The following is a 23,463-nucleotide window of genomic DNA, read 5'->3' as shown; positions in this document are numbered from 1 at the left end:
GCAGCACTTTCTGAAATACAAAGAGCCCATCTGGCACCAAATTCCCTTAAATCACTTTTCTTTCCCGTTCTTATGCTTACTTTAAACGTTACCAGGTCATCTTCATCGTGTCTACACATCTAAATATATTGAGTTGCCACCATATGATCTGCATATTAGATATTGACCTTAACAAACTGTTGAACATGTGTACCTAATGAAGTGGCCGGTGAATGTTGTCATATATAGAAGTGGTCGATACATATAGTGAGTTTTTTGGGGAGGTTGGGTTACCACAGGAAGGATATATTTAAATTGGACACGGGTACAAAGAGCGCATGAGTGCAATTACCCAGTGTAGTTCCATTTACTGTTTACGAGTTTCTCCACTTTTACTTCTACTTTCTCCTTCGCTGCTGTCTGCTCTGTGATGTCACGTCGCGTGAGCTGTTTTAGAAATGGGAGGAAGCAAACGAGATGTGTCATTATAATGTATCCTGGAAACGGGACAAGTATACACGCCGCTGCGCTCTGTCATGCGCACTGAGAGGCAGGGAGAGACGGGGAGGGGGAGGCTGAGCTGGGCCGTGTCCTGAACTGGAATTTCCTCTCGTCTTCTACTCGAGCCAAGCTTCACGTGCGCTCGTGTGTTTACCGGGCCAAATCCACGAGTGCAAGTCCCCCGAGTCTCCACCTCTGGACTGGAGAGGAGGGTACCCGAGCTCATAAAAGTTTAGCAGGAGTCCGTGTATGTAAGAAATCTTAGTGAAAGTGTCACGGAGAAGTATTTTCCTGTGAATCTGCTGGGTTACATAGCATCAGCTTCGGGCTTTTATTTACTTTAGAGCTGCTGTGAAGACTGGAAATCAGAAAAACAGCAAGATAAGGTGGATAACAGTCAGGTTTCCCCCAGCAAGTTTGAAAGAAGGAAGATTTTTTTGTCTTTGAATTAAAATGTAAGTAAAACTAAAAATTTGAATTTTTGCGCTTTGGTGTGTTCACTTGTCACTGGCCTGTTAGTGTATACAACTCTAAAACAAATCGCTGTTTACATTATATAGCTATACAACCTGCAATGTTATAGGAGCTACTTTTAGGTTCAGTCTTAACTATATGTTTTATCTTTTTTTTTTATCTTCATTATTTATTTATTTGTTCGTTTAATCCCATAAATTACACCTTTCCATGATTACCGCCGTCCCCGTGTTGTTGTTGGGTTTGTATGTCTTTTAGCTGGTTTCAGTGAATCAACTCAAAACTTTACCAAAGCTTCGTGCACGGTTGTTTTTACGTGTGTTATGATTCATTGGTGTGCAGGGGTGGTGGTGGTGGTGGTAAGGGCTCCAGACAGTGACAGCGCAGTTTGGCCGGCCAGCACGAGTTCCAGCCTCACGTGGACCCGTGTAGTAAACTGGGCAGGGTCCGAGCCGGTTCCAGCGCCGCCCGTGCATGACTCGTTCTCCCGCCACTCGCTTGAATCACTCCGCCCTCTCCTCTCACGCCGCGTCACACGCGTGACTGCGTGGATGGAAATGGGAGGGTGTGAGGAGGATAGTGGCTACAAGCTGTGTATCCACCCTCTCCCAAAGTGTTTCAGTGTTTCTGATGTTTTACTTCATTATGGATGAATTGGATTTATTTTTGGCTCCCCAGTTTTTCCCAGTATAAGGAGTCATTTAAAGCCCGTGTTTAAAGCTTTGTTGAAAAAACCAATGGACTTAATGTGCCAGTGAACAGTTATCAGGTTGTGTTGATGGATTTGCTTCTCTGCCTCATCTGCACTTCTCTTCATCGTCATTATTTTCATCACTTATTAAACTCTAATCAGAGTGACCTCTCCCCCTCCTGCTGTTCTCAGCTGGATAATCATGATGGGAACTGCTTCTTATGATTGTTCCCTGAAAACAAAATCCTGGGAATTCTGCCCAGTACTTCCCGGATGTCCTTAATGTCATCCACCTGAGACACACCTGATTCCTTCCTGTAGCCTTCGCAGTAAAGTGTTTGCTGTTTGTAAGTCCCGTCCAGATCTGCAGATGTGGAAATAAGATTCACAAATCACCGCCTCTGATTTTTAATCTGCAGGGGGCCTGATACTGCCACCTGGTGGTGATTCTCGGTGTTTGCGCTCTTGGTCGCCGCTTAGGACTTGTCCTTACATGTCTGGTTGAGATTATGCCCTGGCATGTACCAATGATTCAGAGAGAGGGAGGAGCGCTCAGTGAGTCACTGCCTTAGTATAAAAAGCTGCCCAGTGAGACCAGTGTGTTAGTTCACTGAGGAGCTTTATGCTGGTTTGAAAGATGGTGAGACTGATTTTTACTTTTATACTCAAGACAGTTTCAAGTAACTGAGATGGATGCACTTGTAATGGATTACAGAGCTCATTTTGCTTGGTTTAGAATAAGACTGGCGCTGAAGTTCCTCTCCTCTCAGAGAAGTCACTGCATGTTTTACTTGTGCAACATTTCATCAGCACCGAGTGTCTGGGAGTATTAGTCTCATCGCTGGAGATGCTTAATTAATGGAGACAAAATTAACTTTCAAATATGCCATGCCTGGTTTATTATTGTTGCTACTTTTTAAAGCAAAACGCCAATCAGTGTTACTCTAACCTGAGATCTTCTTTCTGTTTCCATCAGTGTAGAATGATGGCTTCTCACAAGCGAATCTTGGGGGCTCTGAGAAAAAGACCAGCCCGGAGAAACCTGTTTGGGCCTGTGGACCGAGAGCAGCTACAGGTGGAGTACCAGGCTGCCATGCGTAACGACCTTCAGGAGGCTTCAAAGCGGTGGGGCTTTGACTTTAGCTTGGACAAGCCTCTGGAGAGCAGTGATTTCCAATGGGAAGGTGTCCCGAGCACTAGGGTGCCTCTGCTCTACAGGTCCTGTTTGCAGGATCTCGGACAAGCTGAAGGCCAAAGGTCAGCAGCGACAGTTACTCTCAAGAGAGGGAGGGTGGAGACGGCACAGAGCGAGAAGGAGAACATCCCCGGTATGCCGGGGAAATGCACGCACAGCCAGGAGATGCTGGAGAAAACACCGGAGAAGGGCGAGAACACGGAGCTGAAGAGGAAGCAGACGAACATCACAGGTACGTGTAGCTGAAAGCGAGAAGTCTCGTCATTTTACGTGAGAGTGCATGAGCTTAAAATTCCTGCGCTTTATCCCAACAGATTTCTACCAGGCTAAAAGAAGAGTAGTGTGGATGCCCCGCAAATCCGGCGAGTGATGTTTGGTGGAGAAACGCCAATATTCCAAGAGAACCTCACAGACAGGGCCACGCTCAGGAATCACACGTCCCACACAGACTCTGGCCGTGCACCCAGGAGGGACCTCAACCACACGTCAATACAAAACACTTAATTAGGGTACTGTAGTCACTCTGAGGAGATTGGTGTTTTTTTCCCTCAGTGGCAAGAATGCGACATTTGAGCAGAGAAGATTAACAGTAATCTCTGGAATCAGTGGATTTACACTCATTTGGGGAAGGGGGGGGGGGGGGGGTGCTAAAGTGTTGCCCGACTGCACATTCAGCCGCACTGAAAGCACAGTCACATCCGCTGGAGATGTGTCGATTAAAATCATCCAGTCTCATCATGTCTGTAAGCTGAGAGGACAAAGCTCTTTGGCTCCATAGTTCAAATCCATTATTGTTTTTTTACAGCATTTTTTCTACATGTGTATCACAAGGGTTTACCAGTCATCTTCTTTTTTTTACTGTCCGAAGTATGTTATACTTTTTATGTCCAGCTGTACACAGTGCTTTTATCGACCATCTTTTAATCAAAGGAAGATGCTTGAAGAGTTCTGACATCTCAAACACGCAGTTGCTTCGCTTAGATTGTAAAAGACAGAAGTGCCATCATGTCCTCTTCCATCCTTTTCCATCTACTTAACGTCAGCTGATTTTTGATGTCCTTCGGCTGCCCGGCCCAGACTCTGATACTGATAACGTAGGCTAGGAACACTTAAACACTTTTATTTAGTTATATATGTATAAGAGATTTATCTATAAAGTTAAATATGGCGTTGTCAGGTAGCATAATCATTTAAACTGCAGTGTTGCACATAAACACCCAGTATCAAGTGCCTTTACTGGCATTTGTTTTTGGTATTTAAAGTTCCTTCATCATAAGCAAATGTATACTAAGCTAAAGTGACACATTTATTATTTTCACTGTGCAATCTAACTAATGATATGTTTTGTTTTGGGTTTTTTTGCCTTAAATTTGTTCTTTTTTTCCCTCTTGGCACTTATTTATGTCTACATTAGCAAATCCTGCTGCTATGGGTAATATGAATGGGTGTCACTGTCACAAGCCGAGAAAATAAGCGAATGACCCCAAACAACGAATGCACTTCTGTTTGTAGATGCTTGCGCACATTTCCTCTGTATTGTGTTTTGTTCAAGGCTACAAGTGAAAATCTCTGTCCTTATTTATTGTGACATACGATGTCATGTGTTAATTTAGGTTTTGTTTAATTATTATGAAATCCAATAAAATGGTCAAATGAACCGCCTTGTGTCTTTAATGTGTCGTCACTTTACTTAGTATCAACGGTAAAACTGTTCCTTAGTTTGGTTGAACCCTTGCAGTGATGTGCAACAGTACAACAACTTGTCATTTCTCCATTAAGGCCATTACACACTCACTGGCCGCTTTATTAGGTACACCTCGCTAGCACTAGGTTGGATCTCTTTTTGTCTTCAGAAGTGATTTAACTCTTTGTAGCACAGATTCAACAAGGTGCTGGAAACAAACCTCAGAGATTTTGGTCCATGTTGACATGAAAGCATCACACATTTGGTGCAGATTTGTCGGCTGCATATCCATGATGTTCTATCACATCCCAAAGGTGCTCTACAGGATTGGGATCTGGTGACTGTGGAGGCCACTGTGGTGTTTTGTTTTTTTTTTAAAAAAACGTTAATCAGTTGGCACTAAGGGGCCCAAAGTATGCAAGAAAATATCCCCCACACCATTACATCATCCCCAGGAGCCTGAACAAGGCAGGATCGATGTTTTTGTGCTGTTTGTGGAACATTCTGATTCTACCATATGAAGGCTGCAGCAGAAATCGAGACTCCTGAAACCAGGCAACATTTATCCAAACATCTAATGTCCAAGTTTGGTGAGCCCGTGCAAATTGTGGCTTCAGTTTCCCGTTCTTTGCTGACGTCACTGGCAACATGGTGTGCATAGTTTGGTTGTAACATTATTTGAGTGTCTGTTCAAACCATTCTCCTCTGACCTCTGACACCAATGAGATATTTCTCCAAGAGAACTGCCGCTCACTAATTTGATATTTTCTCTTTTTCCATTTTCTTTTAAGTCGTCTTTCTTCTCTAATCTGATGCTTAGTTTGAATTTCAGCAGCTCCTTTTGACCAGTCTGCATGCATAAATACATGGACTTGAAGCCATGTGATTGGCTAATTAAATATTTATGTTAAGGAGAGGTTGAATACACCCTAATAAAGTGTCCAGTAAGCGTGTTAACGTATTATCTCTTGCTATTATTGGGCCACGATCAATAAGTAATACAATAATTTAAAAATAACAACACACTAAAATCAAGTGTTGTTGAAGTCTATTTTATTTATTATACCTTCCAGTTCTTTTACTTGTTTTATTTATTTATTTTTATTCTTTTCTGTTCTCAGTTCCTCTTTGAAATCTATTCCAAGTTCGTTTTTGAAGACGACGATGAAAGCGTGTTTTATGCTTCCTTTTTAGAGGGCGTCCCTCCGCGGAGACACATCCTGACGCACCGTCAGGCACAGAGAGATCTGAAGTTGGGTGAATATATCCTCGAGTAGTGCCGAGTCATGCAAACTGGCTTCTGCTGTTGTGATACCACTTTTTTTTTTCTTCACTCTTTTGTGAAGTAGGCAAATTACGAGAGCGAGTCGGCGCTCTGAGGCGTTGTGTACTTTGGCACAACATCACTGCAGTCCCACACCAGCACAGGCGAAGTGCGCGTGTTTGTACTGGAGTTAGTTTAGGTGAGCGGAGCGCTCCCTCCCGCCACTCACCCCACCCCCTCCCTCCCTCCTCCGGCCTTAGCAGCACGGGGGCACCTGCACGCCTGCGCCAAGCTCTCACAGCCCCTCCATCATCTGTCCCTTAGCTCCCACATCCATTACAGGGCAGGACTGATAGCATTTGCATGTAGACCGAAAGAGGGACAGAAAGAGAGGGAGGGGGAGAGAGAGAGATGTAGGAGAGTGAAGCAGGGGGAGGCGGAGGGAGCATATGACACAAAGGAGAGGGAGAGAGAGAGAGAGATCAGAGCATTAGAGATAGGAAGAGGGAGGCTGCAGATATCGATGGTGTTAACGATGGAGCGTTAGGATCCAGGGAGGTGACAGTTAGCCAGACCCACGGCTGGGGGTAAAGACATTTGAGGAGGGGGGACTCCTCCTCGGTGAGCTCAGGGGGAGGCGGAGGGAGGAGGAGGAGGATGGGCCTCGAACACAGACTTGCAATGGCACTGCAAAAATTGGATTAAAGCAGTATGGTAACGTTTTCTGATATCCTTTTTTTTCTTTCCTTTTTTAAATTTTTCATTTTCATTTTCCTGCGCTGCTTGTGTCTCGTCCTCGCGTGCTCGCTGGCATCACGTCCCCGCGCGTCTCCCGCTGAGTGAAGAATGCACAGGCATCACCCTGTCCTCTTGTTTTCACGCCATAGACATCTGCCATCTCCATCCTCATCCTCACCGCTTCTCTCCCGACCTTCAGGAGTCTCGGCTTCATCCACGGCGTCGCTCCGTGGATCTTTTATTATTATTATTATTATTATTATTATTATTATTATTATTATTACACGTTTAAACAGAGACACCGCGTCAGGTTTGAGCACCACCGCAGCCGTCGCTATATGCCGATTTGCGCTTTTTTTTGGTTGCCTGTTTTCACCCATATGTAACATTGCACCCCAACTCACCCACCTCACCCCCTCTGTCCTGCGAGTGACAGCCACTCAAAAAAGCATCCCACTTTTTATTCATCTATTTTTTTTTTTTTCAAAGATCAGTAAAATGATTTGTTGTTTTTCCATCACGGGGCTGCAGTCATGCGTTTTCCTCTCCATCACACCGTGATTGTAACCTACTTTTACAATCACAGCGCGTGCTCATTTCACGCAGTCGCGCAGATATAATGTAAAATAAATCCTCGCGCCATCCCGCAGACAGAAACGAGAGCAGTGCTGTGAGAAATATCTCACAGCACTGCTCTCGTCATGTGTGAGCCCAAGCTCGTGTCTGAGGGTCTGATTGCTGCGTTTTGACGTCAGGCGGAGAGTCATTATCAAACGCGCCATCTGCCAAAGCCGCACAAAAACATATAATACTGACCAGGGAATCCCCGCGTGGATCTGTCAACGCGGGGTCTCGTCGTGTAAAAGGGATTACATCCTCGGGCTGTTATGTTTTTTGTTTTTCTGAAGGAAAAGTCAGACGAACGTTCAGGCAGAAATAGATTTGCATACACGCTCAGCGTGTCTTTAGCATTAAAGTACACGCCACGTGCTGCACACCTTCGTGGGTTTACATGTGCAGTTTGCTTCGATCTTAACTAATCGTCATCGTCGTCTGCTTCTTCTTCTTCTTCTTCGTTTTTTGAGGCTCAGCAGGGCAGGAAGCATCATCTAATTAATGCATGGTGGCCTTTCTATGTGGTCTCTAATCTCTCCGCTAGATCGGTTAAAGCTAATATGCGCCGAGTGGGCAAAATGACACATTTTGACAGTCTAAACTGCTCCCATCGAAGGAGGTTTATTTATTTTGTTGAGTGATTTTACTGAGGTTACTCAGGTGTTTTGTTTCTGGCAGTTGAGATCTGGAAAATATAATCCGCAGTTTAGAAAAACAGAAGAAATTTTGTTTCCTGCAGAAAGTAAAGATTCAAATACTTTACATTTTGTCTGTTCCTGTGAAGAGAATTTTTTGAATTACACACAACTAAAAATGAACTGAGTGTTTTATGTATGCGACTTATATGATGTACTTTAATTATAAACGAAGCATTACTGTTTTATTGTCATACAGCACCAGTCTTGAGCCAACCCTTGTTTCTTTATATTTTGCTTCGGCTTTCCAAAAGTCTTTCAAAGTTTTTTCTCACTTTCAGTCCAGTCCTTGTACCTATGAGTCATTCAAGAACAAAAACAGCATCTAACTCAAGGGATGAACCAGTGTTGTCTCGATATGGGACAGAACATTAGCAAAGAACCGATTTTAAATTGCATCATATCTAATAAATATTTAATAATAGATTTATTAATAAGTCTCATCTAGGCACTTTGTTACTAGCAGCCTGTCACAACAGCATATAACTTGTTTCCATTTCTTTAGCTGAATCTTTGAATAATGCTTAATATAAAGTTTAAACAGTATTTTTTCAACAGCAAGGTCATCCCAAAGAGCTACTGGCTGAAAGCTGGCACAGCGTGTAATGTGTCCTTAAGAAAATTGAGGAAACTGCACGAGTGGACAAAAGAAGAAATGGCAGGCCTAAAAACACTAAAGCAGATGAAGAATATCTGAAAGTCAAAAAAAAAAAAAAAGGAAAGGAAAATAGAGTCCTGACACAGGACCTAAAAGATGCATCTAACCTTGAATGTCCTTCAAGTATCCTGGATATCTCTGAAGGCTACTTAAAGAAATTGCAAGAATTACAAGAAAGCTTGAGTAAGAGAGTTCAGTCTGTCATAACAAAATATTGAATTTCAAGCTCGTTGGAGTTGTACAAACTCTGTTTGCCTTAATGTGCTGTAGTTATGTTAAGTTTGCACATGTAAATCACTGCACATATTTCCCATTAAAACACATAGACATAAGGAGTGGCTCAAGACTTTTGCACAGTAATGTTTATGTGAATATAACACCAATAATAACAGTAGTACCTGTTGGCACCACATGTCTGCAGATGAACTTCTTTTCTTGTAAAACCCAGTCTGTGAAGAGTCAGCTCCAGTGAAGATGCTTCTCCAGCGCCGTTTATCTGAATAACCTTTGTTATCTCTACTTTTACACTTTTATACTGATGAGACTCTGATTCCTTAGTTTGACTAACACCCCTAATGTATCTGGAGCAGTTGTAGCTCTCTTTTCACCCCTGAATAGCAAGTCACTGCCCTCTTGTCCCCTCAGCTGGACAAGAGTGAGGTGGCAACTCTAGGCCTGCCCTCCACTACCAGCCATGGAGGCTCTGACACCAACATCAGCATGGACGGAGTGGGGGCAGCAGCGGCGGTGGGGTCGGTGTCTGGGGGCATGGCGGGGGGAGCGGAAGGTGCTGTGGCCGGTGAGCCGCAGCGGACACGTGCTGCTCTGGAGCATCTGCAGCAGAAGATCCTGAAGGTCACCGAGCAGATTCGTGTGGAGCAGGAGGCGCGTGACGACAACGTGGCGGAGTACCTGAAGTTGGCTCACAACGCGGACAAACAGCAGGCGTCCAGAATCAAGCAAGTGTTCGAGAAGAAGAACCAGAAATCGGCACAGACTATTGCGCACTTACACAAAAAACTAGAGCACTACCACAAGAAGTTGAAGGAGATAGAGCAGGTAAGTGTGTGTGTGTGTGTGTGTGTGTGTGTGTGTGTGTGTGTGTGTGTGTGTGTGTGTGTGTGTGTGTGTGTGCGTGTGTGTGCACGTGTTTTTCTTCATGGTCTGTTGGAACATTTATCTTATGAGTGACTTGAACAAGTGTTCAGTCTATCTTTGGGATCGCAGTTGAGTCCAGAAATAGACTGATGATTTCCCAAACACTTATTTAAACCAGTGCATCCCCCCTGTGCCTCACCTGATTCTTCACAGGGACTGTTTTCCTCATCTGTGTTATGAGGGTTAAAACTTACCCTCATAACATGATCAGCTCTCTCCTTTACGATCCTCCACTTCTCTGCTTCCTCATTCCTTTTCCCCTCTTCACAGAATGGGCCAGCCCGGCAGCCGAAGGATGTCCTGCGGGACATGCAGCAGGGACTGAAGGACGTGGGGGCCAACGTTCGTGCTGGGATAAGTGGATTCGGAGGTGGAGTAGTTGAAGGGGTTAAAGGAGGAGTTTCTGCTCTCACGCACACGGCTGTTGTCTCCAAGCCACGAGAGTTTGCCAGTCTTATAAGAAACAAGTTTGGCAGTGCTGATAACATTGCTCACCTAAAAGACACGCTAGAGGACGGAGTTGGGGGCCACGCTGAAGACACCCCCACGCCCCGCGCCCTGAGTGGAAGCGCCACCCTGGTCTCTAGCCCAAAGTACGGCAGCGACGACGAGTGTTCCAGCGCCACGTCCGGATCCGGAGCGGGCAGTAATTCTGGTGGGGCTGGTGGAGGAGGAGGGGGTGCTCTGGTAGGCCCAACGATGGGGAGCCCCAGATTGGACGGGCACCACCACCACCACCATCACATGCATAGTTCATGGGACTCTTTACTTGAGGGTCTGCAGGAGATCAAGGCCAGCCAGACGCACATGGAGGACGCCATCGAGGACATGAAGGGCCAGCTGCAGAGCGACTACTCTTACATGACTCAGTGCCTGCAGGAAGAGAGATACAGGTAGATGTCCCTGCAAAGAAAAGCAATCACTAACGTGCTACACTGAACATCAAGATGCAATTCACACAATGAAAAAACAACTCAGTCCCCACTGCTCCTTTTAAAATCATCAATAAATATGTATATTTAGAGCAGGGGTGTCAAAATTAAGGCCCAGGGGCCAAAAGTGGCCGGAAAAGTGCCGCCCACTAGACGTCATTGGAAAATGTGAAGGAGGGCATCGAGTTTGAAATTTCTGACTACATTTTCAGAGCTTTTACAGCTTTTCCTTCTGATAAACACCTCCCCTCTAACAGTGCATGCAACACAAATTCATTATTCACTTAATAATTCATTATTAATTAAGTAATAGATAAACAACAATAGCACTCAGAGAGCACAACTCCCCCTGAAGGTCAAGGAGTATACTAAAGCTTTTGTTTTGCAACATGCTATCTGACCTTTGACCTATGACCTTAAAGCCTTACATGCTAGTGTATTTTATTATCTTTACCCAGACAATTGGTGCAGAATCGGCCAAAATCTTTGGCTTCAATAAGCTGCAATAACAGATTTTGACATATCTTCATGCAGTGTGTGATTTTGTCATCGTGATCAATTAGGGCATCATATTGAAAAGAATTAAAAGCTTGTTCTCTCGATGCCCTTTCAAATGTTTTATTAACCTTGGGCGCTAGAAAATGAAGGTCAAGGTCAAAGGCTTAGCCAACCTAGGTAATCATGTCATTCAAGCCTGTTATACTGTTGTGAAGATTGAAGATCCATAAAACACTGTGGGTAATATAAAGTTTATACTGATTTTTACATTTGGTGTGACCATGACCAGATTTCCTCCCAAATGAAATCAGCTGAGCTCTTACTGATCTCTACCATCACACAAAATTTCAAGATGGTAGATGGTAGAAAGCAACAAACAACCAGAGGATGAATTAAATGCAAGGAAACTTTCAATTTTTTTGCCCTCTACTAAATGTATGTTTTGTACAATGAGTCCACAATAATAAAAAAAAGAAGAAGAAATGACATCACAGGGATTAAATATGTAGATAAACCATGTAAAACAAGTTTGACGTGCATGCTTTGGAGTACAGTGTGTGCTGCGCTGTGTGTTCAGGTACGAGCGACTTGAAGAGCAGCTGAATGACCTGACGGAGCTGCACCAGAATGAGATGACCAACCTGAAACAGGAGCTCGCCAGCATGGAGGAGAAAGTCGCTTACCAGTCGTATGAGAGGGCGAGAGACATTCAGGTAAAAACAAAGACTCTGATAGATCGTTGGAGACTTTGGAGTTTGCTAGAAGTTGGGATCAGAGCTGTGTGTGGGCAATATGTTTCTCCAAAACCTGTATATGCTTCAAAGACGTGAACGTACAAACTGTGTTTACTGACTGTGATTTTCAGAGGTAGTCTCAACTCTGACTAAAGCAGTTGAATTAAGACATTATCGCTCCCTGTAAAAGGTGTCTTAGATTTTCAGACCTTTTAATGAGGTTTTGAAAAACAAAATTGCACTAAGTGGGTTCATTTCTTTGGGATCTGCACACACAGGAGGCAGTCGAGTCATGCCTGACCCGCATCACCAAGCTGGAGCTGCAGCAGCAGCAGCAGCAGGTTGTCCAGTTAGAAGGAGTGGAGAATGCCAACGCTCGAGCTCTGCTGGGGAAGCTCATCAACGTCATCCTGGCGCTCATGGCCGTGCTGCTGGTCTTTGTCTCCACTCTGGCCAACTTCATCACCCCTCTGATGAAGACCCGGGCCCGCGTAGCCGCCACCGTCCTGCTGACATTGCTGCTGTTCGTGCTGTGGAAGCAGTGGGACTTTGTGGAGCTGTGGCTGCTGCCCAGCTAAGCTTCCTGAAAGACACTCTACAGGAGGAAGAGGAGGAGGGGACCAGAAAAGCTGATTCCAGCTCAGTTCGCCATCACTGAAGGGACCCAGAGACTGAAGTGAAATGAAAGCCACTGTGGCGAGTTCCCTTTGAGTTTGAAGGCGGAGTGGGAGAGAACAAAGCACGGCACTTTTTAGTCGAGACCCGGCCTACAGGGAGCGCCGAGAGGTGTTTACAGAGCAAAAACAAGTGAAATTCTCTGCTTGCCAAGTGACAAAAGACATCCTTCCCTCTCACCCACATGTACCGGCACTGATGACCAACCGTCGATCGCATCGCTGTCACCAAAAACTGAGTTTCTTGCAAGAAATCTTTGGCCTTTTTCTAATGATTTATGATACATTCATTACAAAGACAGGAGCAAAAATAAAATGCCCGATCATGTTTGCTGTAATCTTCATGTTGAAGCTAATGTGTATTTGAGAAGAACAAGGTTTTTTTTTCTTCTTTTCTCCATGAATGTTATGTGCTCATGCATGTCCTCATATGTGCACTGAGATGCATCTAGCTGGCATGAGTTAACATGTCATTACTGACAGACTGAATCTTCTATAACTGCCATTTTGGTGTCAGAATTGCAGCGCGGATCTGTCGTATCTCCACTCGGTGTCATTCCCGGTTTGTTTCACATTCTTCTCTGGTGTTGAAGCAGTGCTTTTTCTTTCGTTTTCCTTTTTTTTTCTCTTGCAAATGAATGAATAGTTTAAAAAAAATCTGCTACAATTCACCATACTGACTCAACAGTGTAAAAATCTGCTCTGTCCACAAATGCATTTTCATATTATATCTATTGTAGAACTGCTACTATCCACAGTGTCAACTTAACTGGCATGTTCAAAGTTTATATCCAGTTTGCAAAAAAAGAAAAAAAAAGAAAGAAGAATTATTGCTGTTTTATTAAACAATGTAAGAAATAAATGATTTCATATATTAGGCTGACCTTCAGTCATCTCCTCATCGTCCTTCACGCCGACACCCGTTTGTTTTTTACTTTTAAAAACGTATTTGCATATGCAGGCACCAAAGTGTATTCTCTTTTGATTGCTTATAATAATTGTAAGATTATTGCATATAAATGGGTGGTTTTGCTGTTACAATGTGAATGCATGGGAAGCATAAAAAAGCAGCAGAGAGTGGATAAAGCTCCAGCTCTGACTGTGTGCATAATCATCTGATTACCTTTGGTTGCAAGAGGTAGGCCAGAGGGACGGGTAAATGTTAGTTTGCGGTGAGCTTGGCCATCCTTTTGCTCCACCCTTGACCATCGCATACAAACAAAGTAACATAGATCTTCCATAAAAGTCAGATATGAAGCATGGAAAAAGGGAAATTTAGGAGCTTCAAGTGTGAAAGAGTCCCATAAGCTGATTGGTCTTACGCATTTAAACACACACATACCTTAAGGAAGCATTTGTAGAATGCTGTTTCAGACACCGTTGGCATATTTTTGGATAATTACTGATTCATATCTTTTTCATTTGGGAGTAGCAGCCACGCCCCTGATCACTTTACTGTCAAGGCAAGAAAGAGATTTACATTTGATTATGAGCACCATCCTTGGCTGGATCAGATTATATTTCTAAGAACACATTAGTGGTTAGGCCTCGGATCAGCTGTGCATCCATCTGCTAACCTGATTATTTCAGTTTTACTTTACTCTCTTGGCTCAGCCATGAAGCTAAATTCATGAAGCTGCTCATAACCTTTTTTTAATCAGAATCACCACTCCCTCTGGAAAAATACTATATAAAAAAATAAATAAGCAAGAGAACCAAAGCATCTCAATTTTGTTTTGTCTTTTTAATAATTACTGTCAGGCAAAACCCATATGACCATTACATTTATGACAGGTATTCTTACAGTACACGACAGAACTCAAGGGGATCAGAGCCGGTGGCATGGCCACACCTGACCGCTAAAAAGTAAGACATTCATCGTCATTAGATTGTTCCAACTGTCACAGAGTTCACAAATGTATTTTGCATTTGACTCGTATCAAACACAGTTTTTCTTGACAACCTAGCAAAATCTAAAGACCTCGATAGAAACAGCAGAGTAGAAAAAAATAAAATAAAAAAAGACAACAGAAAAAAAAAACCAAAACACATTGTATATAACAAGCAGAAGAATTCCTGATTTTCCTGTCAAGATGCGAGATGTACAATATATTGCTTTCAGGTGCTCAACTCAAAAATGGGTACCCCAAAAAAACAGATAAAAGAAAGAAAGAAAAAGAAACCACACATTCTTCGGTATCTACCCTTTAACTCGCGTCCCGTCTCCGGCAGGTTAAGAGAGGCGGCGTATCCAACCCAGGCTCAGACTGGTCTAACCGCAGGAGGAGGAGCAGACACTTCAAGCTGTTACGGGAGCCGACAGCAACAGCTCCTCCCGCAGCTTTCCACTGAGTGCCTGATACTCGTGCTTTTTGCTTCTTTTCATGGAACAGAGCGGCTACAAAATAAACTAAAAACAAAAACTATTCGTGTTCACTGAGAGCCTTGAGCCTAAGACACAGTATCCAGTCACAGCAGTACATCTGAGGGAGAGGACATGATGAGATACAAATGACACAGGGGTGAGTATTAAAAGTTTCCATAACTGACGTTTCACGATAATTAAAAAAGCTGAGCAGAAGGCAACATGGAGCGTGGACCATCAGTGCGGTCGCTGGCAACGTTAAAAATGTGTCGCTTCATGTAAAGCTCAGCGGTCAAACGCACGATTACGTGTAAAAATGCACATCGTCAACATTACTGTGGCCAAACGCTCCAAAGTCCAGAATCCGTGTTGCCTTTTTAATGCTGTCTCGGGGAGAGCGCCTGGTTGTTCCCAGACTCAACAGACACGAGCCTGATGGTTGTTGTTGTTGTTGTTCAGCAGGAAAGAGTCCGACCACAGTCTTCAGGCCAGGAATCAATACGCTGGTCCTACAGGCTGAGAAACCTGGGCTTCATTTACGAAAATGTTTTCTTACCGAGTCAAAAGTAAGACATAAACCCAGAGCTTTCTGATCTACTACCTATGGCAACATTACTCACCACTATCACACTTCTTATCTGGATTGTGCTGCTAAAATGTAATGACATCTGGGAAAGCGTCAGAAAACCTTTTCATGAATGCAGCCCTAAGTTTCCACGCACAGGTTATCATCACAGCGAGAGGTACCTAAGCAGACCTCTGGGTATAGAAGAGAATATAGGCCTGAGTGTTGCACACTTCCTCCACACTGCAAACCTTCATCTCAGAGTCATTACAGTGGACCCAGAAACCTGAGGATAGCAAATGCACATTAAAAAAGATGTTAAAAAACAACAACACAGCAGAACATTTGCATCTTAAATAAATCACAGGATGCTGTGCGCTCTTCCTCACCTCCTTCTGTATTGTAGCAGTATGCGGTGTAGTGCCCTGAGCCGAAGCCTTTACCATGATGCATAACTACAGCAGACAGATCGTAGGTGTAGCCTCCTCTGTGGACAGAGTGACCTGAGCCTGTGCAGCAGTATGGTTTGATGTTAAGAACCTGGTCAAAGGCCACATGGACGCCGATTTTCTCCCTGTGGTTCCGCCCCGACCATCTGCCGTACAACAGGCGATAGTTAGTGTTGCTACACTTCACAAGCCTCGTCTTACAAAAATAAATAAATAAAAGGTTGAGCACCCCAAGTTCACAACGGCAACGCAAATAGAGAAAACAAGATCAAAACTACAGGAAATCCTGAAATTTCTTTGAGAAATTTCAAAGAACTTGGTTTGGAAGTAAAAAAAAAAAAAGAAGATTATATATATCAGCCTTTACAGAAACTTGCCTGAAGCGTTTGAGGTGCAGCCGGAGAACCTGAGGTAAACGGTAGATCAGAAGCTGCTTACATGCTTCTGACAGAACTAAGGGTTTGTGGGATGATTTCCGTCTTCTTTCTGAAACCATGAAACAAGGAGATCACAGGTTACTGATGCGAGGCTTTGTTTCCGCTGCACAAGTGACGCTTTCTCACAAAATCTCAGGCTTTGCGAAAGTGTTGTGTGGCTCTCTCAAAGCTGCCAGCCTAGTTTTTAAGTCACTGCCTCCGCCGGAGCTGTCAGCAGGAGATTAAAGAGCTTCTTAGACAATGAATAAATAAATAACACCGTTGGCTTCATTAATCTGTTGAAAGCATTCAGTCATTCAGGTAAAGGTCACTTTACACACAAATGTTCCTCACGGGTACATTCAGATGCACCCACAGTTCTACAGTGTACTCTGTATGCACACCATGGGTGAAATCTGACAATACATTACCTGACAAATCATACTTGAGGTAAGTGTTTACACTTTACTGATGTTTATTTGACGATTTGGGACCACAAGACTTCGCACTTCAGTAAATACAACAGCTTTTACCTCACCTCTCTGAAATGAATTACTTAAACATTTTTTCCTGATAGATCCTGTCTCCATTCCAGTGAAAACTACTAACTACATAACTGGAAAATCTGTTTTCTAGTAGCAGGGTGACTAGTTGCTCTGTTTACTTAGAAGAAATGGCTACTTTAGTAGGAAAAATGCAGGAAAACAGAACACTAGTACTTGAATGCAGCTTACATTTCTGGATGTATGCGAAGCCGGCAGCCTGAAATTTGTCTCAAAGCCCTACGTGACCATGTGATGTGATCTGTGCATGCCAGGCAATTCGTGAGTAGAGGATGTCTGTAAAGTTTCAGACATTTGTATGCACAGGAATTGTGAGCAGCTGATCAGTATTCATTCAATATTTATTCAAATGTGGATGTGCGCATTTGTAAAACAGTTTTCCGTGTGGTAAAATTGCTTTGAAATTGCGTGTGGACTGAAGCACCTGCTTGTGTGTCCTCAAATGCTACACACAAATCAATACATACATTTGTAAATCTTGCTTTATGCATTTGGATCACACTGAATGCATGTGTAACACTTCGGAGACGAACTTCTCTCCATCCTGAAAAATCAAGTCTGTTACTAACTGAGAACATCGGGAAACACGTGCATGCAGTCGTAATCTTGTGCAATCCTCTTCATTTATGCGACAGTTTGCATGTTACCATTGTGCGTCTGATGAGAATGAAATGACAGCTTTTAATTAGTCATGACCCGGGTATGCGTTTAGTTCCAATGCCATCAGATTAACAGGAAAATGTTCTGTACGCTTCATTTTTACAAGTTGCTGTCCTGACATTCTCCTCAGTTATTCGTAGAAATACCTCGCAAGAAAAACTGCATTGACCTTTAAAGAAAAAGCAGGGTCCGGAGTCAAAATGAATAAATCATGAAGGGAAATCTATAACTTTAAGTTCCACTTTGGATAATAACTTATTTAAAACCAGTTCCCATTAGAATCCAAATTCATGACATTCATCATGTGAACCCAAGTGTATGGTCCACTATCCAGTTCTCTCTCTGATGAATCAAGAGAATAATTTATGTGCTAATTCATATTTTAGGGTTGATAAACAGCTTTATCAGAATGCATCCAAGTTGTCATATAATAGGCAGATATCCTGAAATAATACAGATTTATTCAACTCGAGCTTAAGAAGCAAAGTCTTATCAGCTAATAATGAACTTGAGACGAGCTTAGCTTGTGGTGCATTAAACATTGTACTGACTGTTGCAGTGGTTGCAGGCGTAGATGCTGCCTTCAAGAGCCTCCATCTCTGTAAACTTGGACAGCATCTCAGTGAGGGTGCAGCTACGCTGGTAAGCCGTCGAGCTCGAGCCTTTGTCTATGCTGTGGTATCGCTCTGGAAACTCCAAAGACAAATCCCAGAATGGCTCTACTGTGTTAGACTTGTGCTTACAGGATAGGCATGTCACCTAAAACATACAGAGAAGATGAGGAACACAAGCAAAGGTGAGTGTGACGATTATTCCAAGGTTCAGCTGTAGCAGAACTCTGGAAAGTGCAAACAAATAAATAAACTGATTTAATAAATAAAACAAAAATATCTGCCTGAATTACAAAACCAGACACTTCCCCATTCTAACTACATTCCAGCACAGGTTTATGCTCTTCACACATGATCACAATCAATCAACTGTCTTTTTTGGCCTGCTCTTCCAGGCAACTGCTTAACCCACCGTGTCTCTGCATTTTATTCTTTAATGCAGATATATGCCTCTTTTTTATTACTAAACTCACGATCTTAACTGTGATTGGTCAAACCCTGCAAAGAGAGCTGAACAGATGCAGTTATGAGTTTTTTTGTTTGTTCACAACATCAAGAACACATCACCTTGAAGTGGATTTAATTTTGAATTTTAAATTTTAAAAATTAAATCACAAATAGAATTGCAGAGTGTCGCCTTTGAAACTGCGGGGGGGGGGGGGGGGGGGGGGGGGGGGGGGGGGGGGGTGGGGGCGCCTTTCTGTGTAATGCGTGCATGTTGCATGGGAAGCCTTTTGTGTACTCCACCTTGCTCCAACAGTCCAAACACATGGATGTAAGGTTAGCTGGTGATTCTAAAGCAGCTATAGGTGTGACAGTGAGCAGGAATAGTTGTCTGTCTCTCTCTGTGTTGGCCATGTGATCGGCTGATGACCTTCCCAGGCTGTACCCCCGCCTCTCGCCCTATGACAACCAGGATATCTATCATAGGGCTGGTGGATAAGAAAACGCAGAGATATTTTGTGGGCATTTTACCTTTATTGGGAAGAGGAGACTGCAGATAGAGTGGAAGTTTGGACATCACAGAGACAATACACTACAACGCACTATTGTAGTGTAATGTAGTGTTATGGGAATGTGGTGACGTGACATCAAAGTTTTTACATGCAACCACAGACTTGGATTAACTGGAAATCTGTATCCATGGCATCTGCATCTGCAGCACAGTGTATAAATTTCAGCTTATATATAACTGATATTAACTGATATGGGCCTTTGTGATTGGTAAGAGCACCTAAGTTGATACCTTTTACTGATGTCAGTGGCCGACGTTTATCTGATGTCTCATGTGAATTTTCTCAGTGTTCAAAGTTAACTGGGGACTAACTGAAGGACAGCTACAGGAGCTGATTACACCTCTTCAAAACAATGACTACAGCTTAACTGTACCCGGTGAAGCATGTTTTTGCAGAAGCATCCCAGAAACAGCACCTACTAAAAATACCACTGGGTCATTTTTTTCTCTTGTCTTCATCTTGCAGGAAGGAAGTTAGACCCAGGAGAGTAAAGAACATGGTCAATTTTCAAAATAAAAAGGCATGAAGACTAAAACGCTATCCTTTTACTTATCACTTATTAATTAACATTTATTACTTATTTTATTATCAGATGTGTGTCTCTGGCACAAAGGGGGAATATAAATATACAGAAATAATAATGAAAGCAAAACAAAACACAAAAGTCAAAATCTTGGCATTAGCCCAGAACTTCACAACAGACATGCAGAAATGGAAAGCAAGAGGGAAAAGAGATAAATACACAAACAAAACAACCTACATCACACTGGACAACACTGACTGCATGCAGCTATAAGTTAGGAGTCTCACCTGGCTGAGTAGCTGCCCGTGAAAGATGGTGTTGAGAACCTTTAGCACTTGCTTGGATAGTTTCCTCTTTGTGATGGGGATGACTATCCGCCTTTTGGACCCCTCTGTGTCCAGCTCCTGCTGCACCTTGTCCAGCAGCTCACACAAGAACTCCTGGGCATCCTGCTGGTCGTATCCACGGAAAGCCGGGATGAGGTTCCACACAGAGTGCAGCATGGCAAAGGGAGATACTAAAGACCACCGGCCTGACCACATGACCCTGAAAAGCGTATGTAACTCATGGCACAGAGACATCTGCTGGCGGGTGGAGCAGCGAGGAGGAGGCGAGACGCTTTCCTTTTTCCCCACGGGCAAATTCCAACAGCCCGCCTTCCCCATACGTCCAAGAGGGTATTCTGCCAGCGCTGTGTTACCACTGCTGACCACACCTCCTGTCACCCCCTTCATCCCCTGGGAGTGGTTGGTCTTGGCCAGTAGCTCCTCAGTCTCACACAGGTCCAAAGTGAGAAAACACTCCCTGAATTTCTGCAGGTGGCTTAGCACTTGCAATATTGAGTTCATGTAGCACGTGTTCCCCAAGTTGCGCAGACCGGTGACCCCCGGAGCGAGTCTCCGTCGTGTGACTGCATGCGTGGAGTAGTATCGCCTCAGTCTGGCAGCTTTGCCATTCTGAGAAGTCTTGCGGGACAGGGTTAAAAGTGAAGGCTTCTTTTGGGCAGGAGGAGGAGGTAGGCGTTCTGGAGGGTCGCGAAATTTGCGTGGAATGAGTGTGATGGTTGAACGTGGCGCCTGAGTAAGAAGCCTAGCACTCTTCCTGGGAGGAACATTGCCAAGTTCTTCCATGAGTCTCTTTTTCACCTCCTTCTTTTGTCTTTTAGCTTCCTCGAGTTTCTCTTTACGCTGATTCTGGAGCTCCTGATGTTTGCTGATCCACATCCGGAGCATTTTCCCCAGGAGTGCTTTCCTCCTGTGCCGCAAGGCCAGCTGCATGGCGGGCTGCGGCCCACTTTCCCCAACCCAGGGAGTACACTCCCCCCCTGTTGAAGAGCGCAGTGAGCGCCTACCCGGGCTCCGAACAGTGGAGAGCGCCCCTCTGAGGAGTTTGAGGTCACCCTCTGCGTTATCGTTGAGTACATAGTCTCCACAGGCAAAGCAAAAAACATCCAGCTCTCGCACCTCCATAGCCAGCGGATGGTGTGACTCCTGAAAGTGTTTGAGTGAGTGCTCCTCCATAAACCGTCCACAGGCCACGTGGGAGCACTTGAGGCAGGCCCACACCGAATCGGTGGTGCTGCAGTCGACACAGTGCCATTTTTGCGGATTAAGGATCGAATGGTCTTGGCCTAGGCGAAGGCGTACCACGTGCTTACAACGATCCATTGCTCCAGATACACATGTGGCCTCAGCGATAGGACACACGTCCCGCAGCCAAACAGCAACTCATTCTGTAGGGGAAGAAAAAAATAAAGCAAGATTACCGCTGATAGCAGAATCCAGTGTTTTCGTTTTCTGTTTTTCTAATGAAAAGACTGCAGTGTATAAGCAACTGTCACAAAAACAAAAAAGAAAGAAGATGTACTAACTGGAAAAGGAGTTTTTGTGATCAAATTCTGGACAACACATCACAACATCTGCAAAGAACACAACAGGACAGTTCAGCCCGATCACCCATGCCCACCGTCAGCACCAGCGGCTCCAGAGAGTCTGAGAAATAGGGGTGAAAGCTGCAATGAAAAAACAAAAAACAGACAAAGCAAACACTCCACCCCACAACGACAGAGATAAATCACGCACTTCTCCAATTAATGAAAACCACGCATTTAGGAAATTCTCAAAAATCTATCTTTACACAAAAAAGTGGACTGAAAACAAGTGACCATAAAACTTCTTAACAAAAAGTAACATAACCAAATAACTCAGGAAGTGACTTTATTGTGGGAATCTCCTCCAGGTGTGACACCGACTGCCCTGGTTGACATTACTGTGAATAAACGTGGCAAATGATTGACATCTACGGGAATCACACACGGAAAAGGAACTGTTATGTCACTCTCGTTCTTTAAGAAAATCAACATGTGGCCATTTGATCAGGGCAATAATTAAAACTGAGCTTCAGGGCAAGGAAATGATGACATGAGCGCCTGTCTGTCCATTGAAATGATATTCTTAACGTTAATGGATGTAGTTATGTACCTCACCAGTACCAGCGCTGTGCTACATCACTTTCTTTTTTATCTATCTCTTTGTGTAACTGAGCCACTACATTAAAAATAATAATAATAATAACAATGGATAAAAATAATAATGGCAGCATTAACTTTCAGGTCGGCACAACTGTTTTTCAGTCGCATGCCACGCTTTTTGCACGCCACAAGTTAACCGCCTCAACTCCTGCATGTGATATTCACAAATGTTAGAATTTCTCCACTGTGTCTGTCCGTATTTTAAAAAGGATGCCTTCTGGCTCAGACAGGCTGGCTCTTAACGCCATGCTAGGCTATCCCACCATCACCATGCTGAAGAACAAAGAGCAGCCAGAGAGCGACTCTCCAGGAACATCCAACAACTTTGTTGGTCCGAGACAGCCCAGCAGGCAGCAACTTAGCTGCCGCCGCTAACCGTTTTTATCCACGGCGGCTGTGCGTAGGGTTTACACCGCTTGCCCCCCACCTCCTCCCTCCCTTCCCTCTGCTGTGTCTCGCCTAATAACGCGCGGAGTTAAACACGGATTTATTCGCTTGGCTCCAAGCAGCTAACAATTCGCGTTATCTGCTCGCCACAGTTGCTAACGTTAGCTAAGCTGCTAACCTGTTTGTTGAGGACAATCGAAGTTAACCTAACGGCTGCCGTCGGTCGCTAACGTTAAGGCTAGCAAACTGCGCCGTTAACCGTTAAAAAAACTACCCGGTGACATTCACCGCAGGAAGCCGGCTGCTGAAACGCGGCTCTCGGCCCTATCGGTGCCCCTCACTATATTTGCAACACCTGATAATGGTAAAGCTGGGTAACGTTACCATCGCCAGCATCCATCCATCCGGTGTACACTCAGAGAGCTGCTTGTTGTCCTCCTCACAGATTGAACAACCCAACTCTCGATCCGAGCACAGACCCCGCCGCTCTCATTGGACTGGGGCTGAGCGGGAGCCGGGCTCTCATTGGCGGAAGGGTTGAACAACAGGCAGCAGGATGGACCGTCCGTCAGTCCACCCACAGCGGCCACATGGAACAATAACCGAGGCCAGAGTGGAAGCCGGGTTTAAGAGGACAGCCGCTACCCCTGATCCCCGGTGTCCCCGTTAAACCCCGTGCGCGCCATGTGTCAGCTCGGTAGTGTTAATCTGGTAAAATACACCTGAGGCGCGTGCGTGTACTGTGCGTGTGTTTAGCTTTAAGCCCTATTAGGCGCATCTCCTTTGGATGCTGTCGTGGGGAGGGACTACTTTCAAAATGCGTCAGCGCAAATCAGTGTAATTCAAGTTTAAACATAAAAAGAAAGCCGCTGTCTAGAAGAAATGCGC

General features: G+C 44.2%; 3 protein-coding genes across 7 annotated transcripts; 2 read left to right on the top strand and 1 right to left on the bottom strand.

Annotated features, from left to right (window-relative positions):
* The first annotated feature begins 532 nt into the window (after nucleotides 1-532).
* Nucleotides 533-4,893, top strand: cdkn1a (cyclin dependent kinase inhibitor 1A). 2 transcript variants are annotated; one of them, XM_085160048.1, is made up of 3 exons: nucleotides 533-935; nucleotides 2,622-3,072; nucleotides 3,155-4,893. In XM_085160048.1, the coding sequence occupies exons 2-3, from the start codon at nucleotides 2,628-2,630 to the stop codon at nucleotides 3,208-3,210; spliced, it is 501 nt and encodes a 166-aa protein (XP_085016174.1). In that variant the 5' UTR covers nucleotides 533-935; nucleotides 2,622-2,627; the 3' UTR covers nucleotides 3,211-4,893. The 2 variants fall into 2 exon arrangements, with proteins under 2 accessions (XP_085016174.1, XP_085016173.1); XM_085160047.1 differs by lacking the exon at nucleotides 533-935 and adding an exon at nucleotides 943-2,285.
* A 1,199-nt stretch (nucleotides 4,894-6,092) lies between these two features.
* On the top strand, nucleotides 6,093-14,672 carry tmcc2 (transmembrane and coiled-coil domain family 2). Of its 2 annotated transcripts, none has more exons than XM_085160045.1 (5): nucleotides 6,093-6,502; nucleotides 9,140-9,553; nucleotides 9,923-10,545; nucleotides 11,660-11,795; nucleotides 12,095-14,672. In XM_085160045.1, the coding sequence occupies exons 1-5, from the start codon at nucleotides 6,500-6,502 to the stop codon at nucleotides 12,392-12,394; spliced, it is 1,476 nt and encodes a 491-aa protein (XP_085016171.1). In that variant the 5' UTR covers nucleotides 6,093-6,499; the 3' UTR covers nucleotides 12,395-14,672. The 2 variants fall into 2 exon arrangements, with proteins under 2 accessions (XP_085016171.1, XP_085016172.1); XM_085160046.1 differs by having other exon boundaries at nucleotides 6,094-6,497.
* Nucleotides 14,216-23,226, bottom strand: usp49 (ubiquitin specific peptidase 49). 3 transcript variants are annotated; one of them, XM_085160041.1, is made up of 7 exons: nucleotides 22,960-23,225; nucleotides 21,529-21,649; nucleotides 19,946-21,390; nucleotides 18,060-18,267; nucleotides 16,247-16,355; nucleotides 15,810-16,015; nucleotides 14,216-15,706 (listed from the first exon to the last, which is right to left on the bottom strand). In XM_085160041.1, the coding sequence occupies exons 3-7, from the start codon at nucleotides 21,323-21,325 to the stop codon at nucleotides 15,603-15,605; spliced, it is 2,007 nt and encodes a 668-aa protein (XP_085016167.1). In that variant the 5' UTR covers nucleotides 21,326-21,390; nucleotides 21,529-21,649; nucleotides 22,960-23,225; the 3' UTR covers nucleotides 14,216-15,602. The 3 variants fall into 3 exon arrangements, with proteins under 3 accessions (XP_085016167.1, XP_085016169.1, XP_085016170.1); XM_085160043.1 differs by lacking the exon at nucleotides 22,960-23,225 and adding an exon at nucleotides 22,754-22,953; XM_085160044.1 differs by lacking the exon at nucleotides 21,529-21,649 and having other exon boundaries at nucleotides 22,960-23,226.
* Nucleotides 23,227-23,463: the final 237 nt, after the last annotated feature.

Source organism: Neolamprologus multifasciatus, chromosome 5 (assembly GCF_963576455.1).
Source record: "Neolamprologus multifasciatus chromosome 5, fNeoMul1.2, whole genome shotgun sequence".
Lineage (NCBI taxonomy): Eukaryota > Metazoa > Chordata > Actinopteri > Cichliformes > Cichlidae > Neolamprologus > Neolamprologus multifasciatus.
Note: the sequence above shows the minus strand (reverse complement) of the source record. Positions and strands in the feature narration are given on the sequence as shown.